Source organism: Electrophorus electricus, chromosome 2, assembly GCF_013358815.1.
Source record: "Electrophorus electricus isolate fEleEle1 chromosome 2, fEleEle1.pri, whole genome shotgun sequence".
In the NCBI taxonomy this organism is placed as follows: domain Eukaryota; kingdom Metazoa; phylum Chordata; class Actinopteri; order Gymnotiformes; family Gymnotidae; genus Electrophorus; species Electrophorus electricus.
The window spans coordinates 5105333-5123890 of NC_049536.1; the positions used below are offsets into that span (position 1 = coordinate 5105333).

An 18558-nucleotide genomic window follows, 5' to 3' on the forward strand; every position below is an offset into this window, starting at 1 on the left:
GACAGCACGTTTGGGAACACCATGGTAAACAAAGAGGATTTGGAGGAAAACCTAAAAAAGCTGTTAGTGCGCCTGAACAACTTACAGGAGGGAAAGCAGATGGGCACCATGGTTCAGATCATACAGGATATTCTTTTCCTCGCGTACTCAGACTGCGGTAAGACCTCATTACTATAATCAAGCTGTGATTTATAAGCCGTGATCTATAAGCCTTCGTGTCAAAAATCGTTTTTTACTTTTCGCATTTTTGAGGTAGAGCTCTTTCCCCCCACTGGCCCCTGTGTGCACTACGCAGTGAGAGCTATATTTGATTGCTGAAATATTTTTGGAGATAAAAGATTCTTCTCTTCTTGGGCCTTCAGCGGCAGAGTTGTTTCAAGGCAAAGACGTCCACGTTCCGCTGATGCTGGTGTTGACATTTTACACCAACAGTAAAGTTCATCAGGTTAACCTTCCTTATAAATATTTAATCACTTATTATATTTACACATTTCTAACCACATTTACTTAATGAAACAACGAGACATTTACCTAGGTGGGATGGTCCTTAATGTGTCGTCTGATGGAGCTCTGTCCTACCATGCTGGACAAGTTTGTCAAACCACTGAACGCTGGGAAAGACTGGGAAGTTTTAGGGGTGCACCAGTAAGTGTGAGAGGCTTTCTCTACAACCTGTAATAATGTCTGTAGTTAGAAACAGCAAGTGAAAGTAACCTTAACCAATCGTAATAGTAAACCTTTCTCATATATGACAATCACTACTGTAGATTGTTTACATTCTGTCTCTCTGATGGACATCACTCTCTATATGAAATCATATCCTCTGCTGTTACTTATAAAACATAGAGAACCTCAAGATTCAAGATTAGTGCCCACAGTTGAAGGACAAAGTAAAAACAATTTCACAACATAAAATAAATGATGAGAGCTAAAGAAATTATTGACATTTGCATTTATTTGAAGCTGTGTGTGTGTGTGTGTGTGTGTGTGTGTGTGTGTGTGTGTGTGTACGTGTACACACCTAAAAGGCAGATTCTGAAGGTTTTGTCCCTGCATCAGAAGGACTCTAAAGTGATGATTGTAGCACTGCAAGCTTTATCCTTGCTGCTGAAGTCAGGTAAACCTGCTATTATCAGCCCCTCTTACTGAACATTCTCATGCTCAGGAATAATTGTATCAAAAGAACTGCTGGAGTCTGATGTTGCATGTCCTTGTGCACATATGTGTTTAACTATAAGTCACATTTAAATGTTAAATGATCAGATCAATACTGTTTGTTTAGAGATCTGTCAACTACACGGCATATGCTCTAGATTCTGTTCAACTGTGTGTCTGGCCACTCTTTGTCAGTAAAAGAAAAGCATACCTTTTTGCTAAATGTAGCATGTCCTTTCTGTTTCCTTGTGGACCTCAGCACATGCATGCACTGTGCAGTGAGCATACGGTAACAGAGCACTGTAACATGGAGCGATCACGAGGCGGATGCATATGCTGAGAGGAGTGAGATTTATTAAGGGCAAATCCACAATCAGAGTCATTAGAATGGTCTGGGGTCAGTGAGCCAACATGGAGAGTCTAGGAAAACATTGCAAACGAGACAAAAAGCACCCAATAACAGAAGACAGAAAAAGCTGTAATAAGGGACACAACAGAAACAGGCAATGTACAAAATTGCAGGCAATGTGATAACACAGAGGCTAGATCAAACAACTATGCAAAACAAACGCAATCAAGTCATAACTAACAGGGAAAATCAGGGTATAAATACACAGACAGATGAGCATTAACAATGAACAGGTGGTAACTAATGAAAACAGTAAATACCAAAACAAAGCCCGGAACAGGAACGTTGAAGGTGTAACTAACAAATGGAACCAAAGCAAAACAGCCATGAGAGAGGGTAACCAGGGAGACCGGGTGCTAGGGAGGGCCAGTCGTGACAAGGACATACTGTAGCCATTATGCAATAAAAAACTGTATATTCACCAGAGCACTATGGAACCCCTGCACATCATTGAGGCTTTTTTTGGTATGTGTTTGCATGGTGTGGCAGATGAGCTGGTGGTGATGTTACTGGAGGAGGAGATGGATGTGTTTGAGCTGGTGGTGGAGGCCATGTGCACTTTCCCCCACAGTGAGGAGGTGCAGCTCCAGAGCTGCTCTGCTCTCCGCCCCCTGCTGGAGAGAGGTGAGGGAGGTGATGCATTTCTGCTTCCCCTGTTGTCACTGGCATTGCTAATCAGTCATTCATTAGCACTGCTGATTGTGGGCTGATGCTGCTTTACTGCCTGTCCTCAGAAGTCTGATCTGGCACATATAATATTCAATATTGTAGTATTGTTTTAAAACCAATAGGACTGTTGGTGGGTTTTTTGTTTTTGTTTGTTTGTTTTTGCACTACACGCCAGATCTATTCATCACTGCAGCTGTATAGTGGAAATCTGTGTGGCAGTTCTTTTTTGTGTGCGTGTGTGTGTGTGTGTGTGTGTGTGTGTGTGCATGCATGCGCACCTGTATGTGTGTTCTCCAGTTCCAGAAGAGCACCTGATGGAATTTATTGAGAGGAAGGACCATGCTGCTGTTCTGAGTGCACTCAGTAGATTCAAGGAGAGTGAGAGTGTAGTGTTGTCTGCACTGCAGGTCCTCATACCATTGGCTGGGCCTGGTAAATCATGCTGCTGTTCTAGTTTCTGTCCAAACTACACCCTGTAGATTTGTTTGCCTAGCATTTTCTATGCTGATGAAAAATGGAAAGATCCGAGATGGTTTTCAGAAACCTATAAAGATCTGAGCATAGGGCCATAGAGAGAGTGGGGCAAAAGACATAATGAATGGAATAACTGAGTTAGTGCATTTAAACTTGAAATACCCCCTAACAATTAAATTCTAAGCCAGAAGAACTGGCTTCATTTGAAGCATCTTTATATAATTCAGTCTATCACATTCATTCAGTAATATTAAATGGTGGGAGATGGGGGGGGGGAGTTAGGTGGCACACAATGAAGAAACTGAATGTTTTTTTGTGTGTTTAGCAAGCAATGTTGAGATTCTGATGTCCAAGACTGAGAGATGCTACAGCTTGCTGTGCCAGGCTGCAGTAGCATGCTCCCACTCAGAGGCTGTACAGGAAGTGGCATGCCGCCTACTGCAGAAGTTCACCTCAGGTGAGCAGGGGTCAAGTGTAGTGCCATGCAGGTAGAATTATTTCTAAGGGGAAACATGGCGTCATTCCCATTGTAATTCATTTCAGTCATGAGCAACTGATTTTTTTGAATCTGTTTCTGACATGAAGAATTGACCTCTTCAGTTGTAACTGTAAATTTCTGTCTTGCAGAGAGTTATTTTAATATCCTGGTGCTAAATGACGTCCACAGAGTGGCTGTGAAGGCATGTCTGTCTTATCCAGACAATGCGCCTCTCCAAGCTGCTTCCCTCTCCTGTCTCGCTCTGCTTAGTAAATCTTCCGCTTTCCAACCTGTATACATTTATGCAGATTTCTAGAACATTTGCTAACTTTGCAGTAAACCCATGTGTTTCATTGATTATGAATACTGATACATCCATGTAGTATTGAATGTTTGTTATTAGTACAAGATTATTTCTGATGGCTTAATTACATAATAATATATTGGTAGCTTAATAGTGTAGAAAACCCATTACTATAATATCATGAGCCTAATCTTTTAGTTCTCGACTGAACTGTATGAAAAACTGACCACTTGACCTCCAATCTCTCAGCAAAGACAATCGTGGAGAACAAATACCTTGAAAGAGGATGTAATGAGGAAAAGGAGGGCAGGGTGAAGATAGCGGGGGATGGTGGAGGCACAGAGGCAGGCTTGGTGTGGAGAGAAGCTTGCTGTACAGCCCTAGACAGACACGCTGAAGATGCTGAAGTGCAGGTAGGTGTCCTGTGCCTTCTATAGTGCTTTGGGCACCGTTGTCCAACTATGGTTGTTGTTATGAAGGTGTTATTATCTGTCGCCATGTCTGTCCTGTATTCCTCTGGCTCGTCAGGAGGCTGCGTGCTGGGCCCTAAACAGCTTGATGCTCTATGGCAGTGCACACGACCATATATATGTGGAGCCAAAGGGAAGGTTCGATTGAATTATATGCTCTGAAACAGTAAAACTCTTGCTTATAGAAGCAAAATATTGTTTTACATAAGCAGTGATGCTTAAGCATTAATACATCTCTCTCTGTCTCTTTCTATCTGTGTACGTGTTTTAGGCCTCCTATACATACTCAGATAATGGCTATCATGCTTTTGCACTCTTTGAACGTTGGTGTGTTTCAGGCTGCTACAGCTACACTGGGCACACTCGTACGGAGACACAGTAAGTTGACTATACCACTGCATTTATTCCATTGGTCCAAGCAAGATATTTCAATTTCATCCATATTGCTAATGTAATACAGTGATTATTACATTTTATATCATTAATTGCAGGAAACCTCCTGAAATTCCTAGCTGTTTTATCTTGTGAAAAAAAATACTGATATAAAGATAAAACATTTTTCATAATCAGCAAAAAATAAATGTGTTGCTTGTTACTATATGTAGGTTTGTGTCCAAGATGTGAATATAATGTTGTGCCATGTTATGAATTTATTATCTGTGTATGTGTAATGTTTGTGTAACGCTGCAAATGTAACACTTTTCTCTGTATGCAGGTAAAATGAGGTCTCTGCTGCTATCCCATGGCATCCACTACAACATTCTGGAACTGATGAAGAGACACAGCAGCTCCAGTGAAGTGTGTGTGAGCGCCTGCAGGTTTCTGCACGTGCTCTTCCAGGGAGGGTAGGAGCCCATTCTTCACCTGCCATGTTTCCCCAGTTATGCAGTCTCATGTAGTATTAAGCCTCACCACTGTGCCCTCCTCATCCACTGCTGCTAGCAGGAGGTTGGGTCTGGACGATGGCATCATGGCTCTGGGACGCATCCTCGTCGCTATGAGGGACCACAATTTCGAGCCTGAGGTTCAGCTGGTTGGTCTCAGAGCCAGCCTGGTGCTCCTCAACCCAGGTAAGAGCTCTGCCCACCGTGCCATGCCTCCACCAAGCACAGCTCCTAGCATGCTCCGTGTGAAGGGGGTGTCCTTAACGAGTGTTTGTGTTAATGTGGGCAGACCGCAGGCTGAGGGAGCATGGTGTGTCCGTGGCAGATCCAGACACTACAGATGTGGGTCTCCGAGTGCTGAAGAACCAGTGTCTGGTAGAGAAAGCTCATACTGTCTACCTGGAGGCATTGAACAGAGTGAGGGCCACATGTTCATAACTTCAGCAATCCCAAATGTGGCACAGCGTCATGTGCTACAGGACACAACAGCTGCACACACAACAGCTGCCATTTTTGTCATGGATAAACGTGTGTGTGCGTATGTGTATGTGTGTGAATGTTTGTGAATTTGTGTGTGTGTATGTATGCATACACACATGCAGTTCATTAGCAGTGTGGACATTCAGGAATGTGGCCTTGCTGTCCTCTCGGTACTGTCTGACTGTTCTGGAGCAGTTGACCTAATGTGCCAACAGGGGGCGATAGACACAGTTCTACACACATTACAGATGTTTCCACAGAAACGTGGTGAGCACCTCTTATTTTTCACAATAGGATCAATTTGTAATACAGATTTCATTCAATTTGATTTCTGAATCTGAAGATGGCTTTACTGACCTGCAGAGCAACAGAGAAAATACTCAGATACTGAGATAATAGACAAAGATCCCGGGTGTCTGTGTGTCCTTTCTAAGCCAAATTTGCCGGCACTAAGGTCAGGGTCTGGTGACTAAAACCCTCCTCTTTGTTCTCTGTAGAGATTCACTTCTGGGGTCTGAGCCTCCTGTTTCATCTCATCTCTAAGAAGAAGCTCTCACACATGATGGTGCCCGTGTTGGCCTCTGTTCTGGTGTCTTGTGTGAGGTGGCATAAGGAAGATGGAGCAGTGCTTCTGAAGGTGGGTCACAGCAGTGCTCTGTTAGCTTTCCAGTGAGAAGACATTCCACATTTCTGCCTGTTCGTGCTGAAGGCCTGAGGCCTGAGATGGCTGTGTGGTTTGTTTGTGGGTTTTTTTTGACCATTTGGTATGCAGGGGTTTCAGGTGATATGGAAACTGCTGGACACCAGCTCGGGTGCAGCTGTGGAGCTGGAGAAAGAGGGCTTTGAGAAGGACATCTTTCAACAGCTGAGGGAGACCTCTCGTGATCAGAGATATAGTCCAGTGAGAGAGTGTGAGTGTGTGAGTGTGTGAGTGTGTGAGTGTGTGAGTGTGTGTGTGTGTGTGTGTGTGTGTGTGTGTGTGTGTGTGTGTGTGTGTGAGAGAGAGAGAAAGAATGTATTTAAATATCATATGAAATAATGTAAGAGATATGGAATAATGTAAGAGTGTTATTTCACAGTATCATATATGTATGTAACTTTAGTTGCAGTTGCCTTCATTCTTAAAGAAGGTAAACTGGTTGAGAAACAGTCCTGTGGTCTCTCCATGCATGTTAGCTGCAGAAGCTGAGCTGCTTGTGCCTGTCCAAAATGGTGGTGGACAGTGAGATCTGCTATAGACTGCTGGAGAGGGTGTGCGAGGAGGAGGACGTGGTCATGGCTGAGTGTCTCATCCAGCTGGGTGCTGATGTCAATAAGAAAACCAAAACTGACTCTCTGATATACCAGGTGACTTGTCACTGGACTTTAAGTTTAGGACTGATGTAGAGTGATTTAAACCATGAGGGAAAGAAAACAAGAGTTTGCCAAAGCTTATGGTTCTATTTATTTTAAATCTTATGAATGTATCCTGTATGTCACCAGTTCAAGAATGCACATTCAAACAGAATAATGCCAAGTGTATGCCTAAATCTGTGACTGTGTTTATGTAAACTTGTAGGTGTGTGAGCGCGGCGGGCCATTAGCTCTGGTTGAAATACTCGTCAGTTGTGGTGTACGCGAGCAACAGCTGCGTTTGGCTCTGGGCGTGTGTGTGAGGAGAGGAGACGGACCTGTGGTCACCCTGCTCCTGGGTCGGCTGGGTCTGGACCCTGCCAACAGCGCCCTCTGCCTGGGTGGCTTCCGACTTGGCCATGTGAAGGCCAGTTGGCTCAGTGCCCTCCTTTCAGATCGCAGACTGCCCCCTACTGTCCAAACGAAGAATAGTGAGTTAAGCAGTTACTTGATCTGGTGTTTCTCAGCTTAGTTTTCACCATGCAGTGACTGTACTGGTGTTATAATTAGCTCGTACCTTGTCAAGGTGATGTCTGTGTTTGCTTTTTGAAGCTACAGGCTTTATGATTTGCGCAGAGTGTACCTAATCTGCATGTGCGCATTTGTGTGTATGCAGATAAAGGTCGATGTCTGGCAAGGCAAATACTAGCCCTGCAGAAAAAGAGGGGTCTTGGGCTTTCTAGACTTGAGGGTGATGTAAACTCCTCAGAGTATTTCTCTGATGAGGAAAGTGATGACCCCTCCCACATCTCTCTAGACGACAGCCTGGTATTTGCCTTTGAGGACTTGGTGAGTGATGGTAAGAGTGAGTTTTCACTTTTCATCTAAAGTGTGGTTACTGGCGACTTCATATTTAAGAGTGCAAAACTGAATCTTATTTGACTCTAGGTTTAAATGCTCCTTTTTACTAGAAAGTGATGGCCCTGCTCAGGGGCAGCAGCATTACTGTGATTCGCCAGACGAATTGAGGGGGCGGGCCAAAACAAGGCAGCAGGGACAAAGAAGGCGAGCCATTTCAGAAGTAAGTTTAAGGGCTTGTGTTTATCCACAAAGTGGACTTTTAAAATATTTAAGATACTTAATTGCTTCTTCATAGGGAAGCCATTGTGAGCCTCATCATAATCAGTCCTTGAAAAACAGACTTAGCAGGAATGGTCAGATTCACAGAGGTAAATTACATTGATGAAATGCATGAATTACTAACACAGAAATTCATGATATGCTCTATTAGTCTTGTCCCTGTCTATTAAATCTGCATTACTAGTCCTTTCAGATCGTTCCTCCACTGGTGGCCTGCTGTCAGGGATGGACAGGGATTACATTAGACTGCTAGACCTCTCAGGCAATGAGCTGGATTCTCTGTCCTGCTTCATGGAGGATACTACTGTCCAGCAGCAGCTTAAGCACCTCCTACGCCTCGATCTCAGCAGCAACAGCCTATCAGACTTCCCCCGATCTCTCTGTGAGGTACCTGTGAGCCAATCAGGAGATGTTTCTTAGATACTCATTTTAGTGTTTACATTAAACTGCAGCTTAATGCCACTTCTAAAACTCTGATGTATATTTTAGAGCCTGCGAAGCCTCACTCGATTAGATCTCCAGGGCAACAAACTGCAGTCACTTCCGGCTGAACTCCTGAGCTTACCCTCACTGAGCATGCTCAGTGTGTCACGAAACTGTATTGGCCCTTTGCTCTTTCTGGACCCACATGTGCACTGTCCAGCTCTCCGCCAGCTTAACCTGTCATTTAACGACATCACCGCCTTCCCTTCCCAGCTGCATAATGCCATGGAGAACCTTGAAGAGCTCTCACTGGAGGGGTATGATGGAAAAAAAAGTTTCTGCTCCCAAGTCAGGATGGCACAAGTCCTTTTGAATGTTGGATAAACAAAAATTTATTTTCTTCTACTGAATCTGTGTGTGTGTGTGTGTTGAATGGAATCAGTAGAAGAATTGGTGTGTAATATGTATAGTATATGTGTTGAACTGAATCAGTCGAAGAAAAGCAATGTAATAAGAAAAGCTTTGTGTAATATGTATAGTATATGTGTTGCATAAACAGAGAAGTTTTCTATTACAGTGGTCCCCGGTATGCTAATTTTTTCATGTTAACTATTTGTTCCACAGGAATCAAATCTCAGAACTCTCACTTCCTCTCAGTCTTGCTGAGCTGAAAGTGTTGGATGTTTCTAAGAATGAAATCGCTATTATCACTGATGACTTCTTGGCGGGTTGTTCTAAGATGGAAACGTTCAATGCATCTATCAACAAACTTAGTAAGTATATTTAATGATAAAATATTCTGATGGTGTACCATTGTTTACGTCTGGTTTCTGGGGTTCTTCTTACAGGTTACTTGTTATATCTACCATCTAAAATATCAACACTTAAATTATCCGAGAACATTTTCAGAAGCATTCCCAAAGCAGTTGTTAAACTACCAAAGTAAGTGTTTTGTAATATTATGTTGTAATATCATGGTTTCTATTGAAATAGCAAAATATATGCATTTGCAAAGCATTGTACCTTGTCTAATGTATTTTGTATTCAGCTTACGGTCAGTGGATATGAGGAGGAACAGCATCCGTGTTCTGCCTGGTCCACCTGTATGGGCCAGTGCTAATCTGAGAGAACTAATTTTCAGCCACAATCAGATCTCTGTACTGAACCTTGGAGACTCCGTCTCTACATGGGCCCGTCTGGTGAAGCTGCATCTGAGCCATAATAAACTCACTGAGGTAAGGCTTGGTCGATCTTATTTTTCGTCTGTAAAGAGAACCCAAAATGGTTGACCAGATAGAAGGTGATCAGTTGCTAGTAACTGTTATAAATACAAATATCCTGTAGTGGATGTTTACTGTCCTGGATAGAGTGTCCCAAATTGCAGTCTCAACTGAGCCACAGATGAGGAGTTTGTCTTAGTCTCTCACTGTGTGGTGTCCTTGCTGACAGCTTCCTCCACAGATCGGGCTGCTAGAGGAGTTAACATCCCTGGATGTGAGTGCAAATGTGGGCCTGCGCTCTTTCCCTGATGAACTGGGCAGACTGGGGCGGCTGTGGGATCTGCCCCTAGATGGTCTAGAGCTGCAGCTTGACCTCAAACACATCGGCACCAAGACCAAAGACATCGTCAGGTCTGAGGCTAGATGGTCTTAATTCTCCATCCCTTTACTGTTGTATTAAAGTGTCTTAGATGGCATAGTGCTTTGTTGGACGTTAAATCTGATGTCTCGTCCCCCTGCATGTGCGCTTGAATTAGGTATTTCCAGCAGCGTCTGAAGAAGGCTGTCCCGTATTTCCGGGTGAAGCTGATAGTGGTGGGTAGCCCGGGTAGTGGTAAGACCACGCTGATCCAGCAGTTGATGAAGCTCCGACATTCCCATCAGAACTCCAATATGGCCTCCACCGGAATACGAGTCACAGACTGGACTATCCGAGACCGCGACAGGAGGAGCATGGTTCTGAACATCTGGGACTTCCCAGGTCTGCTTCTCGGGTTCAGCAGGCCTCGCAGTAGCTCGGATGCATGAGAGCGTTCTAACCATACTTTTTTTGGTCGTGCAGGTGGGGAGGAACACTGTAACTCACATGCTCACTTCATGAACTCCAGAGCACTCTACTTAGTACTGTATGACCTGAGTAAGGGAATCGGCGAGCTGGATGCACTCAAACCCTGGCTGTTCAACATCAAAGTGAGCCGTGTGTGCTTTAAAGAGGCTATTGGGGAAACAACATTTATTATTTCTGCTTAAGACATAAAGGATTACTGGATTCCATCAGAGGATTTGTCTTTCTTCTCTTCACCGTTTTGTTGCTTTTCTTCCTTTTTTTCCCCCTAGGCACTTGCCCCTGTGTCTCCTGTGATTGTGGTCGGCACGCACCTGGACGTGTGTGAGAATACCCTGGTGCAGGAGTGTGTGCGTGCTCTCCGTGAGCAGGTCCTGTCCTGCCCAAGTTTCCCAGCCATCAGGGAGAACCACATGCTGTGTGCATGTGAGGAGTCAGATTCCATCAGCAGACTACGCAAGGCCATTGCTAGGGAGGCCAGAGGCTTTAAGGTGACTCTCAAAATGAGGGCCTCTGTGAGCATGAAGGGCTTAACCTTTCACTGACCATTTACTTTTCCATTCAGTGAGTTCAAAAACACATTTAAAAAGGTTGAAAAGGCCAGTCATGTCATTTTTTTCCTGAGATGTAAAGGTCAGATAAATATTTTTCCCCCACTGTCTTTCAATTGATGCATAAGTGTCATGCAGCATCCTGTGTACGACTGTGGTCAGATTCAGGGGCAGCCTGTGATGGGGCAGCTAGTTCCAGATTGCTACGTGGAGTTGGAGCGGCGGCTCCTGCAGGAGAGGAGCCGTGTGCCAGCTGAGTTTCCCGTGCTCAGACACAAGCGCCTCCTGCAGCTCATCCTGGAAAGCCAGCTGCAGCTGGATGACGGAGAAATACCTCATGCCATCCACTTCCTCAGCGAGACCGGTGAGAAGTCACCAACTTTGAAAGACCTTTTTTCTCTTCCTCTTCTCTGTTTTTTGTGATGACCTCATTTTTATTTATTTATATATTTGTTTTTTCTATATATATTTGTTTATATTCATTTGTTTTTATTTTGCATGTACAGGTACCAGTGCTATTGCTTTCACTCTTTCACTGTGTGTGTGTGTGTGTGTGTGTGTGTGTGTGTGTGTGTGTGTGTGTGTGTAAAATCCTAGGTGTCCTCTTCCATTTTGATGACCCAGCACTCCAACTCAAAGACTTGTACTTCGTCAACCCACAGTGGCTATGCACCATCATCTCACAGGTCACACACAAAGAACCACAGTTGCACAAAACGTACATCTCTCCCTCACACACACACGTAGACATGCCCAGGCATGATTTTTGTGGCTGTTTGCTTCTAGACTCTGAGGAGCTCAAGTCTGTGCGAGAGCACTGGAGGGGTGGTGCAACGTTCAGGGCTGGAGAGGTTTCTTAGTGAGAACCACTGTTTCCCTAAGGACCTCCACATGCAGTATTTCAAACTACTGGAGAAGTTCCAGATTGCCCTGCCATTTGGGGAAGAGGAGTTTCTGGTGCCCAGCAGGTACCTACTCTCTGCTCAACAAGCCCACCTGCAACATTGAGATACCAGGAGTGGAGAGGGAAGGTGTTAATAAGATTATACTTAGAAGGGGATTTGCAGCATCTAAACTTGAATCTTTTTTGCAAGAAAGTTACTTAAAAACAAACATTTTCTGTGTAGTTTGTCTGATAAAAGACCAGACTTTGAGCTTCCTCACTGTGAGAACTCTGAGGTCATTGTGAGGGTCTATGAGATGCCCTATTTCCCCATGGGCTACTGGTCCAGGCAGATTAATCGGCTCCTGGAGTTCTCCTCCTTCATGCTGTATGGCAGAGGTAAAGTTATTCGTTTTTGAGCAACTCCCAAAACTGGGTTTGGAGGGCAGATGTTTTATAACAGGAAATATTTATTTTCAGAGAAAGTAATGAGGCCCGACCGAATCTACTGGAGGACAGGGGTGTACTTGAACTGGTCTGCTGATGCGTACTGCCTAGTAGAAGCATCCTCAGTGAAGAACAACCCTGCCAGCTTTGTTAAGATCACTGTTCCATGCTCCCGCAAAGGTATATTATCCTTATAAAGCTGTTGTTGACAGGTCATCGGGAATACTATTTGGTTGCTACACCATGGCATCACTGTCACCTCTCTTTCTTAGTCTTGATGTGTGTGTTGATTATTGCAGTGGTGGTGGTGAAGATGATGATGATGATGATGATGATGATGATGATGACTTGACTGTGGTCTCTGTAGGTCATGTCCTGTTAGGCCAGCTGGTTGATCATATTGATTCTGTGCTGGAGGAGTGGTTCCCTAGCCTCCTCAACACCGATATCCATGGCGATGGTGAGACGCTGCTGAAGAAGTGGGCCCTGTACAGCTTTGATGACTCACAGGAATGGAGCAAGATGCAACTGGAGGAGCTGCTGAAACATGTGGATAAAGGTCGACATCACCACCATATCCATGCCAATAATGTAACATGGAAATGTTGAACTGTGCACTAGGACAGTTAGGACAGTATTACATGCTGATAAGGAAGGCTGTGCAGTGTGCTGTTTTTACATGCTTTAAAATGTTTTTCAGATGGTTTACTGGTGAAACCAGAAGACCCTCATTGTACAATACCCATCTCCCAGATCTGCCCAGACCTGGACCTGAGTGATCAGCCAGCCAGTACCATGCTGGACCCTGAGGAGCTCGAGTTGGATCTCTCCAAAGAGTATCTGCTTGGTCAGTAGACACCAAGTTTCTCTAAGCACATTAGTGATATCTGACACTTTATACTTCTAAGATTGTTAACCTACCTCATATTAATGAGTGGGGTTTGCAGGAGCACATTAGTTTGATCATTCCATTCATGTTGTGTTCTGTTGTCTTGTAGGGGACGGAGGCTTTGGCTCAGTGTACCGAGCAGCATATAAAAATGAAGATGTTGCTGTAAAGATTTTCAACAAACATGCATCAGAGCTCTATGTTCATAGACTAGTGAGACAGGTGATGTCTTATTGCCAAGTTCATATGTTGTAGTAAACATTTGGTCTGTTTTACCTCTGCAAAGTGATTTGCAGATAGAAGTCTTAAGACCCTCATGCAGTTCATTCATGTATATATACAGACTAAATCAACTAAATCAAGGTTTGAGCTGTTGCTAATTTGTTTCTCCTGGACATTTCTGTTTTAATGATTCAGTCCTATTGAAAGAAATTTAGTTATGCCAGTTGTGTCAATGACAAATGCACTTTGGTGAGAATCAGTGTTTAAGGGGTGGCACTCTATGGCTACCACCCTGTATGGTGACCTTCCTCACACCATTGAGTGTGTCTCTCTGGGTCTGCAGGAGCTGGTGGTGCTGAGCAGACTGCGTCACCCTAGTTTGGTGGGTCTGATGGCTGCAGGGAGCTGTCCTCACCTGCTGGTCATGGAGCTTGCACCATGTGGTTCTCTTGATTCACTGTTTCAGCATGAGAATGGCAGTCTGAACCGCAAGCTGCAGCACAGGATAGCCCTGCAGGTGGCCGACGGGCTCAGGTCTGCGGGCAGCACGCGCAGAAACACACGTGCACTTTGCTGCAGTTATGAAGAATAAATTGAACACCTTTTTGCTTTGTTACAAGTCTCTCTTTTTGTCTTCCTCTGATTAGATATTTGCATTCTTGTATGATAATCTACCGGGACCTGAAGCCTCACAACGTGCTCCTGTTTAATCTGAAGGCTGACTCTGAAATCATAGCAAAGATCACTGACTATGGCATCGCTCAGTACTGCTGCAGTATGGGAGTCAAGAGCTCTGAAGGCACCCCAGGTAGGATTTCCATTGATAGAAAGAAGAGGATGACCTAATCAACCTATCTAAGTGTGTTTGCTGTCATACAGGCCTTCAACTGTAAATATAAAATAAATATTGATACACAATGCCCACCCTATCTACCCAGGCTTAAATTTGGACAAAACAGGGCCATTTTTATATATTGTATCATGGCCATAAGGCTGCCTGCCTGGCCAAGCCATATTTACCCTCCAGGCTACAATGTATAACTTTCTTTGACTTTCTAGCAATGAAAGCAATACTTTCAGCGCACTCTTCAGGGAGGTATATACATGCAGTTTCTGCTATAATGGAACACATCAGAAATGCAAACCACTTGGTAATTCTGTGCAGGTTTCCGAGCGCCCGAGGTTGCTCGTGGTAACGTGATCTATAACGTTCAAGCGGATGTTTATTCGTTTGGCCTGCTGCTGTATGATATTATGACCTGTGGAGAGAGAATCTCAGACGGCGTGAAGTTCCCCAGCGAGTTTGATGAGATTGCTGTGCAAAGGAAGCTACCAGGTAAAGCTACCACCTAAGAGTAGTGACTGGTAATGTCAGACATTAGACTAAAAATAGTAATTGGTAATGTTAGACATTAGAATAACAGAGTAGTGATTGGTAATGCTAGACGTTGGACTAACGGTAGTGATTGGTGAGCCCAACCTTTGTGCTCTTGTCTTCAAGCTTGTCTGTTTTTTCTTGTTTTAAAAAGAAGACACTATTTTATAGTAAAAACCTTGTATTTGTCATCACCATTCTTACAAAACCTGTAACGAGGGGAACTGCCTTTGTAATAACTATTTAAGACCCAGTGGAGCACTATGGCTGTGCCCCATGGCCAAGGTTTCAAAGCCTGATGAGGGACTGTCTGAGGGAGAACCCACAGGACAGGCCTACATCTTCACAAGTAACCCACCGCACACCTGCTAATCCCTCTCTGACACACTCACAAACCTCCATGTTTGCTGCCTGACTGAACTCTCTGCTACTCTCTAGGTGTTTGATCGTCTGAACTCGGGGGAGATGCTGTGCCTGAACAGAGAGCTGACTTTTTGTGGGCTGCCCTGTGAGTGCTTTGTTGTCTCCAATGCTGCTGATGGTCTCAGGGGAAGTGAGAATGGGGTAGCAGGGACTCTGGTCTGGATGGGAGGCCGCAGTAGCAGCAAGAGGCTCGGCTGTGTCACATGTGTGGATCTCCAGACAGAGAAAAGCTCCACAAGGGTAATGTGGAGCACTGGTGTAATGCTGTTAGATGAAAGCTATACTTGCTTTGAATTATTTTCAGTGCACTGAAATAGCAGTTGTGTGTGTTCTTTTTCTGACTCTCAGGAGATCGACAGAAGCCCCGTTCTTTGCCTTGTGACTATAAGAGTGCCTGAGGAGGATCATGATTGGTTAATTGCAGGAACACAGCAGGGGTCACTAGTTGTTATGGATACAAGGAATGCTACAGTTTTGCACTGTCTAAAGAGTGTAAAAGATGCAGTGACTTCACTGTTCTTCCACACACCATCTCAACGCAGGTGCAGAACTACATCTGTTAATATGGACAGGGGCTAACATGAAATGCACTTCTCAGTTATGTGTATTATGTGCAGGTGCATTATAAAATTGTATGTTTTTTTTATCAGCTGTTTAAAGAAGTACTTATTAGTGGGAACAGCAGATGGAAAGCTTGTCATTTATGAAGATTCGGTCATAAAGGTATTTTGGCTCTGAATTTCCTATTGTTCCTCAGAATTTCCTTTAAGTTTACTTTGTTCTATGTTCTTTTTGTGAAAATACTTATTTATATGGCATTACAAAAATGTTTACAAGTTTCTAAGGTAATAAGATATTTGCTGAATTGTAGCAAATATTTAATTTCCAGTGTGCGGATGGTGGTCCAGTGAAGGTGTGGCAGGTTGGGAGCATGACCACGCCTCTGATGTGTCTGGCTCTGTCGGGACACTCACAGGACCGCAACACCATCTGGGCTGGCTGTGGCACCCGCGTGTTCTCTCTCGCTGTGGACTACAGCGTCTCCAGGATTATAGACACCCGGCCCACACACCTCCATCAGTTAGTAATCTCAGTGTTCTCCTATGCTTCCTCTATAAGTGTTCCTGTCTTAGGGTAATGGGATGGGTTGTACATGTGCCTGAAGGATGCCTTCCCATATACATTGTCTTTTCCTGGCATTCGTGGAGAAGTCCGCAAAAGCCATCCAGCAGCGTGGCGTCCATCTCCCGCCTGGTGGTGGAGAAGCACGTGTACCTGAGTAAAACTGGAGGACACAGTGTTGAAGTGTGGGACAAGAAGACTGGCAAGATGATTGCCCTCATTGACTGTGTGCAGTTACTTAGGTGACACACACACACACACACACACACACACACACACACACACACAATGCTCCAGTGCTTTAATCTTAATTAATTGATAGGGATATGATGTTATTCTCAAAATTGTTTGTATTTCTGGGACCAGCTGTAGCCTAAACGCCAAAGTGTCAAGTTCTAGCATGCCCAGAGAGATGGGGTCATCCTGGTTCTGTGTGAAGGCCCTGCTGGTGCAGCAGAACAGCACACTGTGGATTGGCACCAGAGCAGGACACATTCTGCTGGTGGACCTGGCCACACATCAGCTCCTGCAGACCATCAGCCCTGGCTGCCATTCGGTGCGCAGTATGGCCCCTGCACTCATAGGTACCGGCCCTACTCTGTTCCTCTATCTCTGTTCACTCAGTGTCTGATCACAATAGAGAACCTGTGAAAGCAACATACAACAAAATATAAATTGTGTAATGCCATAAAAAATGAGTTGCTGTGTTCATGAGTTTAACATTCAAAATCTTTTTTTTGTCAGTTGAGGTAAAATAAATTTCAGAGCTCCATAAGCCAGTGCGAAGTCCACAGTGGTTCAGAACCTATTTTTTACTGTTTCAGATACACAAAGCCGAAGAAGTGTGATTCTGGTGTTGGGCAGGCACCTTCGCATGTCTCAAAACCAAATCAAGACTGCATTAGGTAAAACATTTTAATGGTCATTATTGACTAATGTTCCTGTAATTGCAGTGGGTGTGTGAGGTTTCAGAGGCCTTTATCTTTTCTTTTTGTCTGTGTGCGTGCATGCTTTCATGGCAGATGACGTCTCTGTGCTGATTATATGGAATAGTGCCTTGCCTCAAGAGGTGAAGCATCTGAAAGGACACTGTGAGCAGAGACAACATATTACAGCCAAAATCAGAGAACAGGCCTACAACTGAACTTTCTCTCCATCCTCACCTTACTTCTGCCATATTCTAGAGCAGTAGGAAATCTCATCACTAAACACTCCAATGCTGATTGTGAAACATGGTATTGAATTTTAATAGTAAAAAGAGGCCTGTGTGTGAGTTGTTTTGGGTTTTTTTTGTGTTGTTGTTGCCAGTCATATTTCACAAGTAAAGGAAACAATATTTTAAAACTTTTATTTAGATATTGTTTTATTTGGAATATATATTTTGGCTTAACTCCTGGATAAGTTATTTACCACCCAACACCCCCGACCCCCCAAGCACCCACCCACACACACACACACAGTTCAGGGGTTTAGTTTTTCACAATTGGAGCTAGACTGTGTTGGAGCTGAAGTATCCGTGTTTTCACCTAAAAGATAATGATCTCCAGTGAGTTCTGGAGGGTTCCATGTTTGACAATCTGTCCTGACCATTGCCATCCTGTCCAATACCAAAGCACCTAAACTTAAGCTACTCCAATGCTATCTCATGTCATTCTCCACCTTAACACAGAAGCCCTGAGAAAGAGCAATGGATGAAAGCTCAGCATCCTGAAGCAGTGGTAAATGTACATGGGGAAGTAATTCCCTGCTGTTGCCATGGTATATGCTGTATCAATATATAAGAAAACATTTATTTTTAATTACATGTCTATCTGAATATTTTACATTATGTGCACACAACATTATTCCATTATTATTAATTACACCTGTGATCCGATGCTGCATTTTCAAAAAGGGATGACAATCATTGTAATTGTAATGCATTGCAATACTTTCCATCTTTTTTGGACCTACTTGTTAAAGAACTGGAAAATCAGCCAAAGAAAGAGAATGCTCTCATTAGTTTATTTATTGTCAGTAAAAATATATTTGTATGTGCATGTTGCTTTTGTTCAATGGAGTAAATGTTCTGTGAATGAATAAAATTTTATTTTACTTGTCAGCTGTGTGAGTATTATTGTTATAAATGATGATATAAATTGTTTTCTCTTTTGTGTTTGTTCTTTGTATTCTAAATATAACTATTATAAAATATGTTTGTAAAGAAGAGAAATCGGCATAATGGAAACCCCGAATAATACTTTAATATCAAATACATCATTAGCTGTCAAGTCATGATCTAGCGAATTAGTGAGCATTCTTAAAAACCATTATTGTATAGGAAGTAGCTGTGGAAAGTCACTTCAAAGCTTCCAAGATTTGGCA

General features: G+C 43.6%; 1 protein-coding gene across 4 annotated transcripts; it reads left to right on the forward strand.

Annotated features, from left to right (window-relative positions):
• Window positions 1-10: 10 nt before the first annotated feature.
• On the forward strand, window positions 11-18295 carry lrrk2 (leucine-rich repeat kinase 2). Of its 4 annotated transcripts, none has more exons than XM_027003229.2 (51): window positions 11-157; window positions 363-445; window positions 536-645; window positions 1029-1117; window positions 2054-2188; window positions 2531-2665; window positions 3033-3164; window positions 3335-3454; window positions 3739-3902; window positions 4018-4097; window positions 4231-4337; window positions 4675-4804; window positions 4902-5029; window positions 5133-5260; window positions 5446-5590; window positions 5821-5960; window positions 6096-6224; window positions 6500-6670; window positions 6882-7146; window positions 7332-7514; window positions 7627-7736; window positions 7812-7884; window positions 7980-8182; window positions 8285-8535; window positions 8843-8991; window positions 9067-9160; window positions 9267-9453; window positions 9668-9849; window positions 9975-10198; window positions 10280-10407; window positions 10555-10773; window positions 10996-11197; window positions 11431-11519; window positions 11620-11801; window positions 11961-12115; window positions 12197-12343; window positions 12531-12722; window positions 12864-13010; window positions 13162-13274; window positions 13618-13808; window positions 13922-14082; window positions 14440-14610; window positions 14898-14998; window positions 15088-15312; window positions 15421-15614; window positions 15723-15795; window positions 15962-16152; window positions 16281-16436; window positions 16561-16778; window positions 17019-17099; window positions 17217-18295. In XM_027003229.2, the coding sequence occupies exons 1-51, from the start codon at window positions 22-24 to the stop codon at window positions 17336-17338; spliced, it is 7641 nt and encodes a 2546-aa protein (XP_026859030.2). In that variant the 5' UTR covers window positions 11-21; the 3' UTR covers window positions 17339-18295. The 4 variants fall into 4 exon arrangements, with proteins under 4 accessions (XP_026859030.2, XP_035378782.1, XP_026859031.2 ...); XM_035522889.1 differs by having other exon boundaries at window positions 16284-16436; XM_027003230.2 differs by having other exon boundaries at window positions 4905-5029.
• The last annotated feature ends 263 nt before the right edge of the window (window positions 18296-18558 follow it).